Source organism: Drosophila mauritiana, chromosome 2L (assembly GCF_004382145.1).
Source record: "Drosophila mauritiana strain mau12 chromosome 2L, ASM438214v1, whole genome shotgun sequence".
Taxonomy (NCBI): domain Eukaryota; kingdom Metazoa; phylum Arthropoda; class Insecta; order Diptera; family Drosophilidae; genus Drosophila; species Drosophila mauritiana.
In genome coordinates, this window is record NC_046667.1 from 12,848,385 (window position 1) to 12,863,202 (window position 14,818).

The following is a 14,818-nucleotide window of genomic DNA, read 5'->3' on the forward strand; positions in this document are numbered from 1 at the left end:
AAACTTTAGGCACATTAGTTTTCCCACCTTTTTTTCTGCACCGCAAAATCTTGTCTAAAAACAAATTAATATATGTAATTAATGCTTATTAAATACGATTAAATTTTAGGATTAAGAGCAGTCAAAAGATCCTGAGCAATCAGCACAAATCCGACGATTCGTGACCTAATTTCGAATTGAAATAACTTCCAACTATATAGGTTTTATATATCCGCCTTTTATTAGTTTACACCCGGCCATAAGGAAGTAATACGCCAGATTACGTCACTCAGCACGACTCCTTTGGCAGGACAACAAAGTTGGGGGCTTTAAAAACCCCGAGGAGATTATATGACCAGACGAAACGAGACCCGGGCTACTAAGCTGCACGACAAAACCCATAATATCCTGCAGTGGGCCATAAAAAAACGGGAAGGGCAGAGCAAATAAAATGGTCCACAGTCTTGCGATTCAGGTGTGTAAGAGCAGCCTATGGACCAAAATCCACAGACTGACATTGGGTTTCTTTTTTTTTTGGCCCAGTCCTGCGGTTGTTTGTCTGCTTTTTTTCTGTTCCCAACAACGCTCGGAAACGGATGCGGATACGGATGCGGATGTCTGCCATAAACGAGCTCATTAGTAGGCACAATGTGCCGTGGCTAATGTGCTCCAATAGATACTCCGGCGGCATTCCTCAAGCGATTCGGTTTAAAGTTGAGCTCTTATTTTGGCCACAGGAATATCGCACCGAGCCCCGAGCGCCATTAAAGCCAACTTTTACAACAGTTTTAAAGTCGTAAACACCCAATGAAATTTTAATGACCGCTGGCAGGTTGTGGCCACGCCCCCATTCACTTACACACTGAAGCGCGACGTGGAGCAGTAAAATATAAAAAAAGAAGAAACAAAATCCTGAATCTGGTCCAGCGATTCTCGCATCCTGTTTAAAGTTGAAATATACAGGGCTTATTGATTTTTTTTGTGCAGTCGCCGGCGCTCGTTTCGTTTGATTTTGGACAGTTTAATGCTCCATTGAATGTTCCCGGAGTGGAGAGATGGTGGTGTTGTGGGTGGTAGGTGTAGGTGGAGGAGCCCCCATGGGATGTCCATGTTTATGCCTGGCTGCTCCACAGCCAGGAGGTCCTGCCACTCCGTCTTACCCTTTCGCTGTATCTCCTGCCGGAGATACGAAGAATGCACAGGAACATCCTTCGCCCTTTCGTACACTCGATTGGCAACTTTGTTTGGCCAAATTGTCTCTTCTCCCGCCTGCACTTTTCCACCCACTTTGCCGGCTTTTCCCCCCGCAGCAGCTTGAAATGTCAATTGCGCTTATTAGGGTAAAAGTTCACTGCGCCCTAAGCGAATTCGAATCCTAGAGATGGACTATCTAGAAATTGCACTAGAAATCATACTATCTTAAGAATACTTTGATATCTTAGTAATAAGTAGCCTCATAGATATTCAATTTAAGTAAAAATACACTTAATTATATATAGCTTCTTAGTTTGGTCACTGTTTTCTCACGAAGCCATCGCAAACCAAAGAGGAATATTCTAAGTACGCGCAGGGCAGTGGGCGGAAAAGCCGTTTGCCAGGTTGACTAACAAAAGTGGAAAACATTCCGCCACTTGACGGAGGTGTTTTCGAAAGTTGTTCAAGTGTGTGGCATATTCCGCTGAAGAAGCCAAAGGACCTGCTACTCAGCTCCTGCCAATGGAGCAAAATCCCGATGCTGATGACACTGCAGCTGGTAAGGAAAATAACTAAGATGTTTGCCAGTCGGCTAATGACAGATACCAGCTTTCGGCAAGTTGTTGTTTTCGTGCTACGAATAATTTCTACCGTGACAAAAGCATTAAGACAATCAAATTAGTCAAAGACGAAAGCTTAAAGCCAACTGAAATGACCCAAACATCTGGCCAAAAGTCGCATCAATTTTTCCCAGTTCCTGGCAGATATTGCGTTTACGACAGATGGGTTTTTGGGGCTGTCTTCAACGAGATTTATTTGTCCAAACGAATGTCCGACCAAACTGTGACTGAAGACTGTCATTTTGAGTCTGAAACTCGGGTAAATTGAGTAAAATATGTCGCACGATTTATTTGAAAATGCAAATTACTTCTGAAGGTGGCTAATTAAAAAGTTGGGTCTAAATAAACCCTCGATTAAGCCTAATTATGTTTACATTTTACTCTGAATAAGTTAAGTAAGAGCTACAGATAGAATTAAAATTAAAACTTTAAGCCCCTGCTTATATAACTTTAATATAAACTAGTGCTAAAGCTTTGCAATTGAACTAATTGTTGTTAAACAAATTAGCACCTTGTGTTTCGATTTGTATTTGCCTGTGTAAATTTGCTTTCTACCAATAATGTCGTAGTTTTTGCGATGAAATTTTCATAAATATGCAAAACGGCAATTTCGTGTTAGCCAAAAATGTTGTCGCGCATCTTTTTCAACGGCATCTAAAATACGCGTTGAATATTGCATTTTATGCGATTGAATAATTTGTATTTAAATCGTTTGGGTTCAATACCCTCGAATAGCCAAACAAGTTTTTTTTTGGCTTAAACGCTTTCGTTGTTTGGACGATAAAATGTCAGAGGGGATTAGATGCGAAACAAATACATTTTGTGGAGTAAACATGCATCCCTCGCAACCGTTTCGCTTCTCGTTCAGTTTTTAGCGCTCAACACGGCGTATGATTAATCTGCGAACGACTAATGCACTTAGCGAGCAGGGCTATGACATTAAAACTTAAGTGTGTGGCCCGCACTTAATTTAAAATGCATGTTAAAACGCCATTAACTGGCAAGCAGGAAGTGCTGATGTCCATATAATGCGACTACTACTCGCACTGTTCTTGATGATCATCTGACCCCCGGGTACAGGGATTACGGATCCATTCCGCGCGTTTATTGAACTCCAACTGGGGGCAATTGGACAAAGCAATTGGCTACCCATCGTATCATGTCGCCATGCAGCCAAGCGTTGCATATAAATTGCCAAAAAATATTATGAAAATCCGATGCCTTAACAGGTAGCTATAATTACAGGGTTCACAGCTCATATGACTAATTAGGTTTTTTTTTTCGGCGTTACGCTTGTTTTTTACTTGTTTTTTTTCCCGTGGTCTGCGATTGCATTTGTCAGCCAGCTGGATCGAAGCTCTTGAACCCCCGACCAGCTCATAAACCAGTCGAAGCAATTAAAATGAGTCTTAAAATACAGAGCAACTTGCAGGCTGCGTGCGATGTGTACGATAAAAATAAGGGGCGAGCAAGAGATTCGTTTCTTGTTCCCCGAAAAACACGAAAATTACCTGTTGGCGACTGTCAGTTTGAATTATTAAAGCTTTATGCCAGACCGTCAATCTTTGCAAACTCGATTTTCGTTCTGCTTCGATCACTAAGAGCGTCCTCAGAAAAGTTTAAAAGATAAAAATATTTATAACTAAAGAAATTCTTTACTAATAACTAAGCTGATGGTAGAACGAAGATTTAAAGGAAATGTTTCAAATATATTTATAGCAATAACATAATTAAAATGGCTATATATATAAGCAGGCTTTATTGTACTTAAGGTATAATATATAGGTTTAGTATATAACAGTTTTTTTTAGTTTGCAGCAAACAGAAACCTATATATATTAGTCATTTATAAAAGATTCTACATTTATCCTGTAAAGACTATATATATTCTTGATCAAATTAGAGCAACTTAGGCCATCTTTTTAGACCAAAAATACTATGCATTGCCTTTTAATTAACAATATTTTTGGTTAAGTAAGGACTATAAAGTTTATATGTTAATCAGAAATTTTAATTATTAATTTATTAATTTATTAATTTATTTATTTATTTATAGTTGTTATAGATTTCGAAGTTCGAGAGCAACTCTGTGCGCTGGGAACAGTTTGGCTAGCTCCCAGTTCGCCTCGAACATGTTCGATCGCAACGTGATTATGATCTGTTGCTGCCGTGGAGCAGAGCAACCTTGACCTGGTTCTTGGATCTCGAAAAGGGGCGACTGCGCCAAATGGCAACAAATTGCACGGCTGTCTTTGGCCGCAGCCACATGGAGTTGCAAGCAGGAGGCACTCGTAACCGGTTAGCCGCTTTTTTTCCCACCAATCTGCAATTAACTGGCTTTTCGCAGCGCTTAACTTGGCCGCCGCCCCGCGGGGCAGACACGCAATGCGGTGGGCGTGGCACGGCACGTTAAGCCAAATAGGATTTTTTGGCGGTCAACAGGTTGGTGCGTGTAAGGCTGCGGGGGCGTGGCCTCAAATAAAAAAATATATAAGTCGCTCAGGGAAAAATAAGAAGCTTGTAAGTCAGACAAGCTATTTACATGTATGACTAACAAACTTCAAAAAACGTATATATGATGGCTTTTTGTTTAGTTTTTTTGGATGTGTATAATGTCCCCCAGTAATTTTAAGTATAATCACAACTTCCTTAACTTTAGCTGCTGGCATTTACTATACCTAATACCATTTGAATTGATTAGAATTAAACACTATGCGCAGTGTAAATGTAAAGTAAAATGTAATCTTATTCTGCATATTTAGCATAGAAGTTCATCATCATTAGTGTTTCGTCATTAATCTTTACCCAAAGCGGTTTAATTTAATTTCTTCTGCCTAATTAAAAATTCCATTTGGGTTGAATTCAATGTTTCCTCATAAGCGGCAAACCATTTAATTAAATTACGATTTTACACCTGAACACTTAATTACATGTGTGTAGTAAATGCGTAACCTTTTCCCAATTCAGAATTTGTTTATGTGTAAATTAGTAGAAATTAATTACCCTATGCATACTAACAGTCGCGCAAGAGTTTTTCTGCTTTTGTAAATTTGTGTATAATTACTTGTTTTTTGGAATCTTTCTTCCACTGCCTATTGCCATTATTAAATTTTTATTAGCCCATTTGTTAAGTTATCAATATATTTTAAAGCATTAATCGTTTAGAGAAGCCAAGTACTTATATTCAAAATACTTTAAAGTTAAGTTAATGTATAAATGTGACACAGCTTTTTAATAAATTGGTATAAACTACTATCTATATACATATATATATAATAAACATCTCGCACAATAAAATAAATAAGTCGCACCAACACGGCAAGTATTTCGCGATAATATCAAACAAACGAGACTAAAGTTCGCTCATTTGAAATTTAAATTCCATGGATATTTGCCGCCTGCCCAGCGTGCAATTGGTTTTCCAGTTTACCCTTCATTAGGCCGCTCTCCTGTTGTTCTTGTTGTTCTTGTTGTTGGCATTACCTGGTGCTTGTCGCCGATTTCTTGCGCATTGCCCATTAATTTGCAGTACAAAGAGCCGCGGAGAGCCGTTAACCGGTTTTGAAGAGCCTCGCATCTAATACCAAGTTCAAGGTCGAGTCCGAGACCGAGAGCACAATGCATCGCAAAGGTGTGACTATATCCACACCATACACCATATATACATACCAGTCCAAAGCCACCAAGCATTCAACCATTCGTTCTAACCTCATGCACTGAGCGAAAACACTGAAAAAACGCCACTTAAAACATAAATAATATTGCATAAAATGTATGCATTTAAATGATTCTTATTCGCACGAAATATATATATAATTTGAAAATTTTCTTCAATTTAGGCTTAGTATTTTTCTCAGTGCACGCAGAGCTTTTCAATTTGTTATGGTGGGCGGTGGCAGGCGCTTGTCTTATTCTCGTAGCTCATTCCCATTCCCCACTCATTCAAATCTTGCTTAATTATACAGTGGGTAAGTCTAAACAGCTTTATGTTCTGTGTGGGAGGGGTGGGGGGAGGGTTTTGTTAACTGCAATTGAAAGATTTTCCCACGAATTGCGAATTTCCATTAAGCCATTGGCTTTGAAACGTCAAGTGCTTGGCCACGAGAACCGAATACGGCACGTTTTCCAATTGAGCAGCGTCGAAGAATGCTCTCTTCAACCGAAGGGTACTTACCAATATAAATATTTATTCTGCAGTTAATTTTGAATTTGCACAAAAATAAATGGCTAACGATCAGAAACACACTGTTTAAAAATATAGCATAATATTTAATATTTATTGTGCAAACTAATAGTTTAAAAGGCTAAAAAGTGGAAAGTTGAGACCAAAAGCAAAGGTATTTCCACTTTAATATGCTCTTAAATTCGCACAACTCAATAATTATAATTCCATTTAAAAAAGACGTTTTCTTTCAATATTGGCCCATATTTTCCACCCATTTGCATCGAAAATAATGCAAATTCGAATCTCTCAACGGGTTTCGCACAAATCACATTAAATGCCAACGCATCCGAGTTCAAACCGGGAAAAATATTGATCAAGTGTGGTAGTGGGAGTTCAAATATTGATAAATGACCCGATTTAGATGGAGGAGTGAACTTTTTGAGTGGCCACATGTGCGGTTTGATTTATGAACGAACCGGCAAAGAGTTGAGGTTCATTAAGACCGTTTTGATAAATGCGATAGACGTCTAATTTGCATGGAGCTGGCGAAATGTTCCGGGCACACATCGAAGCATCCAAAGCACATATCCATTCGAATCCATTTGAGTCCATCTGAGCCAGCCACTTTGTAATTATAATGCCGAAACGTTTCAGTAACCCGTCCACATTGCAATGGATGCCATTTCCCCCTTTAGAAGAAGAAAAAAAATGAAGTAAAATCCGCAAATGCCGGAAAAAAGGATAGATGGAGCTGGGTGAGGGGATGCTGTTTAAACGGATATCCTAAATGTCTGCCCGGATGTTCGATGCTCCGCACTTTTGGCCTGACACTCGTTTCCGTTTCGAAGTTTTTCATTGCTTCCCATGGCGATTTTACGGGCGAATGGAGTGTTGAGGTCCTGATGAGGGGACCTGTTGCGCGGAGACAGATTTATGCCATCGTAAAATATGCCATTTGAATTTGGAAATTTAGTTTTAATAACCCGAAAAAGGAAGCGAACAATAGCGGAAAGTTGTGTTTATTTAGGTTTTGTTAGAGATGCGCAATATAACAGTTTCACACACTACTACATATTCATTTACACAAACAAATATGTAAATCTATAAGTGGTCGCCTGAAAGTATGCAATGTTTACAGAACGATAACATCCGGTTTCGGAACCCCTTTATAACCCCTTTATTAAACAATTTTTGAATTACTTTATTTCACTACTTTATACTAGCAGCATAATCGGTGTCACGATTAGGAATCATCACTATCTAAGGATTCCGACACAAAATCCGTTTGAGTAAATACACCAAAATCCAGACCATCCTCCCACGAAAACACACACACACACGAGCACACACATACACGCAACGGCCATTAGTGTGAGTGCTCGTCCTTTCTCTCTTCCAGCGGAAGTTGTCTGTGTTAATGGAATTACATGAATTCCAACTCTGAACCGCAGAGTAAAAGCGAGAATACACTGGCAGGCGACATTTCCGCAAATGCATGGCCCATAAACTTTGACGGAGGTCGGTTTGGTGGGGGTGAAAGCATTTCCACAAAAGCGCGACTGAGAGGTCTAAACAAATAGAGAGAGAGAGAGATAGTTGCGGCTAAAGCGGAAATGATAATGGCTCTAACCGACGACCGACTTTTTATCGCATTAAGGACTATGCCCCATATACATAATCCACTTTTGGCTTTCCGCTGGCAGAAACAAATGTGTCGAATATTTGGAGTGGTTTTTCTGATCAAGAATATATATACTTTATATGGTCGGAAACGATTTCTTCTGACTGTTACATACTTTTCAAAGAATCTAGTATATCCTTTTACTCTACGAATAATGGGTATATAACATGGCTTCATGACTATGGCTATCAGCAGACTCAAAAGGAACTTTTGGTGGGTTCTTATTATATATCATATAATATATTTATATACATTTAAATATTGCGTATTACCATTTGAGGATGAGAGTATCCTCGGCAACTCTAAAGTTTTGATTTCCAACACTTTTATTTCCATTCACAACACGATTCCTGAAATCGAACAAGGTGGCAATGCCCAAGAAAAGTGACATTACTGCTATTCGTACTATTCCTTTCAAGCCATTACCTTGCTTATTTTATTGGAGAAATAAATCCGATTTTTTTTAAGACTTTCGTTAAAAATGGGTAAGTAAATTTGTCCTAACATTATTTAGGACTTCTTTCAAATCACTCATTCCTCCTTTAGAAAATAAAGAAAAGAAGCAAAAGCCCTCTAAACGCCATTCCCAAATTCCACTCATCATTCCCAAGAACTCGGTGATCAACAGCTATGCCGTCAGTCGCCTCTGTTCGGAACCTGCTCTGGTCAGGATCGAGGTTAAGGAATTGATTGGAAGTGGATCCTTTGGCCGGGTATACCGGGCTCATCTCAATGAGTCCGAGGAGCTGGTGGCCGTTAAGCAAACCCTCTATAATCCGAAGCTGACCCAGCGCGAAGCAGAGATAATGGGTCAGCTAATGGAGCACAACAACATTGTCCGGCTCATCATGCACTCCTCCGTGAGCTTGGGCTATCCGTCAGTGGAGTACGTTTTGCTGGTTATGGAGTACATGCCTATGACTTTGCGGGACTATATCAACTATCACCTACCGCTGCTAAAGCACGCAGAGCGCGTAATCAATGTCCGCATACTCTCGTATCAGATGTTCAGGGGATTGGGATATCTTCATCTACTGGGCATTTCCCATCGGGACATCAAGCCCGGGAATCTGCTGATAGACAACCAGACGATGGTGCTAAAGCTAAGTGATTTTGGCAGCGCCAAACAACTGGTGCCCCAGGAGCCCAGTACAAGCTACATTTGCTCCAGGCTATATCGTGCTCCCGAGCTTTTTGCCGGACACGAACTTTATTCGTGTGCCGTGGACATCTGGAGTGCTGGCTGCGTCCTGGCGGAGCTGTTCAAGGGATATCCGCTCTTCTTCAGCCACGAACACGACCGAAAGCAGCTGCGACTCATCGTTAATACGCTGGGCACCAATGGCTTGGAACGAGCTCCAGAAATACTCTCGAAGTGTGGCAATTCACTGCACCCACGGACTACTCGTCCCAGTTGGAATTATCTCCTGAATGCGGCTGTTCCGCAGGATCTGTGCGGTCTCCTGAACGTATGTTTCATCTATGAAGCCGCCGCTAGAATCTCACCCATGATGGCATGTGGTCATAGTTCCTACGATGAACTGCGCATTATGGACTCCCTGGGGCTGCCCATGCCCAATGGCAATCCGCTGCCGCCTCTGTTCAACTTCAACAGCCAGGAGATGGGTACAGATCCAAAGCTTTGGGTCCAGATATTACCGATCCATTTGGCTTCAATGGAGGACAAGTACTCGGTCGTAGAAGCCTTTGAAGATGTCTAGAATATTTTCAAAATAAGCTATGTCAGGGATTTTTCAGGATGTTCAAATATCTAAATGTCCTCTTGTTACTAAGTGTGTGTAAGTGTCCTGCCCTGGAAAGGACAAAAAAATAAATAATAAAAATGTAATAATAAATAACATAAAATAACATATCGGCGATAACATAAAATTATCATTTGGATGGAAAGATTATCAAAACCTTTTAAATAACTTTTCTTAAGAGGCTAGACTTCTATGCAAAAAGATACACTATAGAAATGTTAAATATTTCATTTTTCATTTCATATTGATAAAAATCAAAAATTTAGTGAGCTTATGTTAACATTTAAAATTGGAACCACTAAAACACTCGGAATCGATTGCATTTTTTAAGGACATGAACCGAATCTGAACCGGAACCATACGTTTCTTTTTTTATTGACACACAAAAAGTGAGTTTTGTAAACGGTGGTTATGTGGAAGAAAGAATAATATTGCTATTTTTATAAAATATTAAATATTAATATTAATTAAATCCTAGACCTTTATTTGGTGGGAACTACGAATATATTTTATTTGGCATTTGAACATCTCTAATCCCTGAGAACTTGTTCTCTGTCATTTAGCCATATATCGAAGTAGCCCTTGGAAAAGCCAAAAGAAGTTTAGCAGGACCATTGGAAAAGTAAATCAGTCTTACAGGAGAGCTCGCTCCGGACGGCTGGAAAGTGTTCTGTGAAAAAATCGAAGGAAAATTTTGGTTGGTTGAGATTTTGCCAAGTCATGGAGCTGCCTTCTATGGTGGAGCGTTCGGGTGATCGCCTGGTGGTGCGCAGCTTGGTTAGTGGTGCCCCACTTTATCAGTCATCTATTGAGGGCGGACCAGGTGATGCGCTTCCTGTGTCCCAAAGCATGCAGCCGCCGATAGGTCAGGACTTTCTGGAGCAACAACTGGAGCAGTATAAGACGAACAACTTCATGTTTCCACTATCGATGGCCGGGTTTGTTTCCGCAAACACTGCACCACCAGCGGGGGACTTGGCCAAGGAGAATATGGAGAACTCACTGCCGGAGGCTAATCCGTGCAACAACAACAACGACGAGGAGCTGCCGCAGTGCAAGATACGGCGTAACTACAGCTGCAACCAGTGCGCATTCTTCACCCAAAATCCGCGCAGTCATCTCTCGCATCTACGCGACGTCCATGGCGAGCGGATTGTGATCAACGAGTGCAAGTTGTGCCTCTATGCCTCACGCCACTTCCAGAAGCTGGTGCGGCACATGAAAATGGTGCACGGCTGTTCCGATGATGGCGGCGCAGTGCAGGGAGCAGGTGCTCAGCCGCGTGGTAAGCGAAATCTCTCCAGGGAGGTGCGCAAGCGTCGTCTGGAGGAGAGCATTGAAGGCCAGGGTGCGACTGGGCAATCGCTGGACGTCAGCGTGCTGCGCATGATCCAAAATGGACCGCCACTGGAGCAGCTGAAAGTAGAACTGCAGCAGCAAGAGAAGCAGCTACTGGCCAGTGTCCAGGCGTACAATCGACAGCAGGAGATGCTGCAGCTCCAGCAGATCGTCGAGAGCCACGACAACATATTCTCCATGGCCTACGAGTTCCAGACCAAGCTGATGCCGCCTAAGCAAGAAGAGTCCCTGAAATTGGAACAGCAGAACAGCAGCTCCGATTCCGAGGAGCCTGCGAAGAGTCCGTCGCCGGATGCCAGTGAACTGGTGTCGGGTAAGGAGCATTTCCAATGCAAGAAGTGTTCATATAGCACCCCCATTCGAGCCAGATTCAAGAAGCATGTGAAGTACCATTCCATGCCGCTGATCAAGTGCAGCTCATGTGATTTTCACACACCCTACAAGTGGAATCTAGACCGGCACACCAAGAACCATGGTGCCAATGGCCATTTCAAATGCTCGGGCTGTGACTTTAGCACGGATATCAAGCAATCGCTGACCATACACGAATCAAACCATCATGCGCCCATACCAGTTCACCAAATGGGCAACCGAAGCCGAGATGAGGCAGAGGATCAGGTGGATCAACAGTCAAGTGGTTCCAGGAAGCAAGAAACGTTTAAAAATGCTGCTACCGTTGCAGCGACGGAACCTCTGCTTCCCCGGACTTCGGGGATCGTTTGTTCACACTGCCAGAAGCGGGTGGCCAATGCCATGCAGTTGATCAACCATCTACAAGTGTGCACTTTGGCATTGCACAACACCACCCAACTGCAGGCTTCTATCAACGCGGAGGTGGATCTTCACGATGAGGACTTCCCCAATCCTCCCACTGATCTTAGCTATTGCGGCGTAGAAACAGCTCCTGGCTATGGGGAGGTAAGGGGTTTATACATATATAAATATATGGTGTTGCAAATGTATCCCTTTGATTTCAGGTCACAGAAATTTTGCCAGAGGAACCCGAAGATATGGCGCCTTTGAAGAAGGTTTTCAAGTGTCCTCATTGCAGTTTTTGGGCAGCCACTGCATCTCGCTTCCACGTCCACATCGTTGGTCATCTGAATAGGAAGCCCTTTGAATGCTCTCTGTGCGCCTATCGCTCCAACTGGCGCTGGGACATCACCAAGCACATCCGTTTGAAGGCTCTCCGTGATAGATCCCATAACCAGGCCGAGGTGCTGATGAACGATGAGACCGGGAGGCGCAACTACGCCAAGTACAATCAGTATCTGACTATGATGAAGGTAAGCGCCGAACAGATGGCCGATTCCAAGGGAATGCGCACGGGTGAAATGATTGTGATGCCGCCGGAGAAGCTAGACGACCATCATCCCATGGAAACGGAGGAGATCATCGAGATGGTGGACAGCGCTCCTTCGACCTCGGCACTGGATTTACGAAAGCCCAGGGATCACACGGAGCACTTAGCAGGCAACAGCGATGAGCCGCCCCAAGAGGGAGCCAAGGAGCCAAATTTAGAATTGAATTCATCACCAGTCATGCCAAAGCCCAAAGAGTCGCCTATGAATTTAACCAAGTCGGATGGTGGTCCATCAGAAGAAACGACATCCACTGATGACTATGAAAGCGATTAGAACGGATCTTTGAATCCTCAATTCTCTGCAACAATATTACATAATTATTGTATTGAAAAATTAAATAAAAAATACGTAAATCGAATTAAATTATCCGGTTTTTAAGATTTCTATGACAAAATTTTAAACCTTTCTACAGTGAGATTATTGTGTATTGCTTTATTGTTTTGTAGGGATAATTGGGGCAAGTTCAGCCCAAAAAAAGGTACCAATAAATAAGTAGTTAATAGTGTTAAAACAGTTAATTTAGCGTGGCTAATGTATTAGTGACACACCTATTGAAGATCAGATCAGCTAAGCTTTAGTCTCGAATAATAACACTACGAATTTAGATCACGCGCTTTTCACAGCAAACATTCCTGTATGAAAAATAATACTATGCATATCAGGACGAACAGCGGCACCAGGAAGCAGACTTCATCTACGCCGAAAGTGCCCAGGATAAGCCACAAATCGAGGCAAAGATACCGCGCCTGCAGGAGCCACAACCACAGGCACTAAGCCGTCTGGCACTGTACGCCTTCAAAGTGAGACGACTGTCCGTCCTCGTCTTCCTGTTGTCGCGGCTGAGGCTTATAGTCCGTCATTTGCACTTCCTCAGCGTTCTTTGGGATTACTATTGGCTGCCTGGGAGGCAGTAAATCCTCCAGCATGGCCAACTGCGGTGCCGTGGCAAAGTCGTTGTCCGGAAACTTAACCTTAAACTTCATGTAGAGATCTCCACTGTCGGTGGCCTTGTTAAAAACAGGCATACCACTGCCTAGCACCATCTTGATTTGGTTGTGCTGCAACACTTCACCAGGGTACGTGCGCAGACAGACGTTTCGTCCATCCAAGTGCTTGAAGCAATGCGTGTAGCCGCACAACGCCTCCGTGATGTTGATCTCCAGGTCTCGCATGTACAGATTGGCATGGCGGCGCTGAAAGAGTGGATGTTCCAGCTGGTCGATGACTACAATTAGATCCCCAAACTCGCCGCTTCGCATTTGGTGGCCCTCATTTGCAAAGGGAACCTTTAGCATGTGCGGTGCTCCTCGCTCCACAACCAGGTCCCGCTTCATCTTCTGCTCTACAAAGCCACTGCCCTGGCAGGGACTGCACTTTTTGTCGTTCCTTATGGTGAAGCCCCTGCCATCGCAAGTCGGACAGGTCTGAAAAAAAAGATGTATATAATGGCTATTTTCTCTGAGGTGTGGTATATCGGGTCTCTCCGGATGTGTGGTCCGCGGCGTGCATTCATTATAACAACAATCAATTGTTACATACCGTATCGAAGGGGCTGAGGCCCATAAAGGTAAATGCGGCCGCTCGTCCAGCTCCGCCGCAGGTCTCGCAGGTCTCGTGCGCTTCCTTGGGACCGCCATCGCCGTTACACTTGGAGCACAGCTTCTGGCGCGTGTACTCCACCTTCTTTTTCATGCCGCCGACGTAGATCTCCTCCAGGGTCAGCTCCACTTTTATCACGACTTTGCCATTGCGCCTGCCCCGACCTTCGGGAGGGACTCGTTCGAAGGGGAACCACTGGGCGAAGAATTCGGAGGCATCAGAGAATCCCTCGGCGCCCTCTTGCAGGCCCTTTATTCCATAGCGGTCGTAGATGCGCCGCTTCTCGGGATCGGACAGCACTTCGTAGGCGAAGGATATTTCCTTGAACTTGTCGCCCGCATCGGGATTCTTGTCTGGATGGAACTCTTTTGCCAATTTTCGGTAGTTCTATTGGCGAAAAGGTGAATACAAACTATTTACCAACATATCGAATTGGAACTGTTACATACCTTTTTTATTTCCTCATCAGTTGCATCCGGCGCCACTCTGAGAACGTCGTATAAATTTAGGTTGTCCATTTCCTATTGCATCCCCAGTCCCCCTACAAACTAAAATAATTGTACATTGTAAGTGTACGACTTATTAAATTATTTAACAATGTATTTATGACAATATTTTCAAGTCATATTGGCTAACAAGTATGCCCAAGTTCTAGCAAAAACCTATAATTTTGGGGAAAGTACCAAATAAATACTTCAAATCGCAGCTTTTTTCGGGAACAGTAGACACTTGCTGGAACGTTCTGGAAATCTGTTTACACATTTTTGTATTTAACAGCTTGGTGAAAGAATTTGAACACATGCAATGCATATTATGCATACGTCAATTTATGATACTTCTATGATATGTGTGAATTTATGCCATAAAAATGATTTTTACTTAGTTGTTAAAATATCGAGCATATGTGATAAGTAAAAGTGTGCTAAAAATAATGTTCAAAGCATAGCTTAAAATTAGTTTTATTGACTTTTTGACTAATTATTGAAATATTTAATACATATTTTAAGGAAATGGATTAAATTAGATTTGCCAGAAGGCAGTGGCCACTGTAGCAACACGTAATCACCCCTCAAAAATCCCGAAAAATACTAAAA

General features: G+C 42.4%; 3 protein-coding genes across 3 annotated transcripts; 2 read left to right on the top strand and 1 right to left on the bottom strand.

The window, feature by feature from the left end:
- Positions 1 to 8,043: 8,043 nt before the first annotated feature.
- LOC117145331 (glycogen synthase kinase-3 alpha) lies at positions 8,044 to 9,480 on the top strand. The gene is made up of 2 exons (XM_033310941.1): positions 8,044 to 8,124; positions 8,186 to 9,480. The coding sequence occupies exons 1-2, from the start codon at positions 8,121 to 8,123 to the stop codon at positions 9,358 to 9,360; spliced, it is 1,179 nt and encodes a 392-aa protein (XP_033166832.1). The 5' UTR covers positions 8,044 to 8,120; the 3' UTR covers positions 9,361 to 9,480.
- Positions 9,481 to 10,056: 576 nt separating this feature from the next.
- Positions 10,057 to 12,425, top strand: LOC117150262 (RE1-silencing transcription factor). The gene is made up of 2 exons (XM_033317069.1): positions 10,057 to 11,679; positions 11,739 to 12,425. Exons 1-2 carry the CDS (start codon positions 10,123 to 10,125, stop codon positions 12,396 to 12,398), a joined length of 2,217 nt encoding a protein of 738 aa, XP_033172960.1. The 5' UTR covers positions 10,057 to 10,122; the 3' UTR covers positions 12,399 to 12,425.
- A 107-nt stretch (positions 12,426 to 12,532) lies between these two features.
- Positions 12,533 to 14,378, bottom strand: LOC117150265 (dnaJ homolog subfamily A member 2). Its single transcript, XM_033317071.1, has 3 exons — positions 14,174 to 14,378; positions 13,665 to 14,111; positions 12,533 to 13,549 (listed from the first exon to the last, which is right to left on the bottom strand). The coding sequence occupies exons 1-3, from the start codon at positions 14,240 to 14,242 to the stop codon at positions 12,896 to 12,898; spliced, it is 1,170 nt and encodes a 389-aa protein (XP_033172962.1). The 5' UTR covers positions 14,243 to 14,378; the 3' UTR covers positions 12,533 to 12,895.
- Between the last annotated feature and the right edge of the window lie 440 nt (positions 14,379 to 14,818).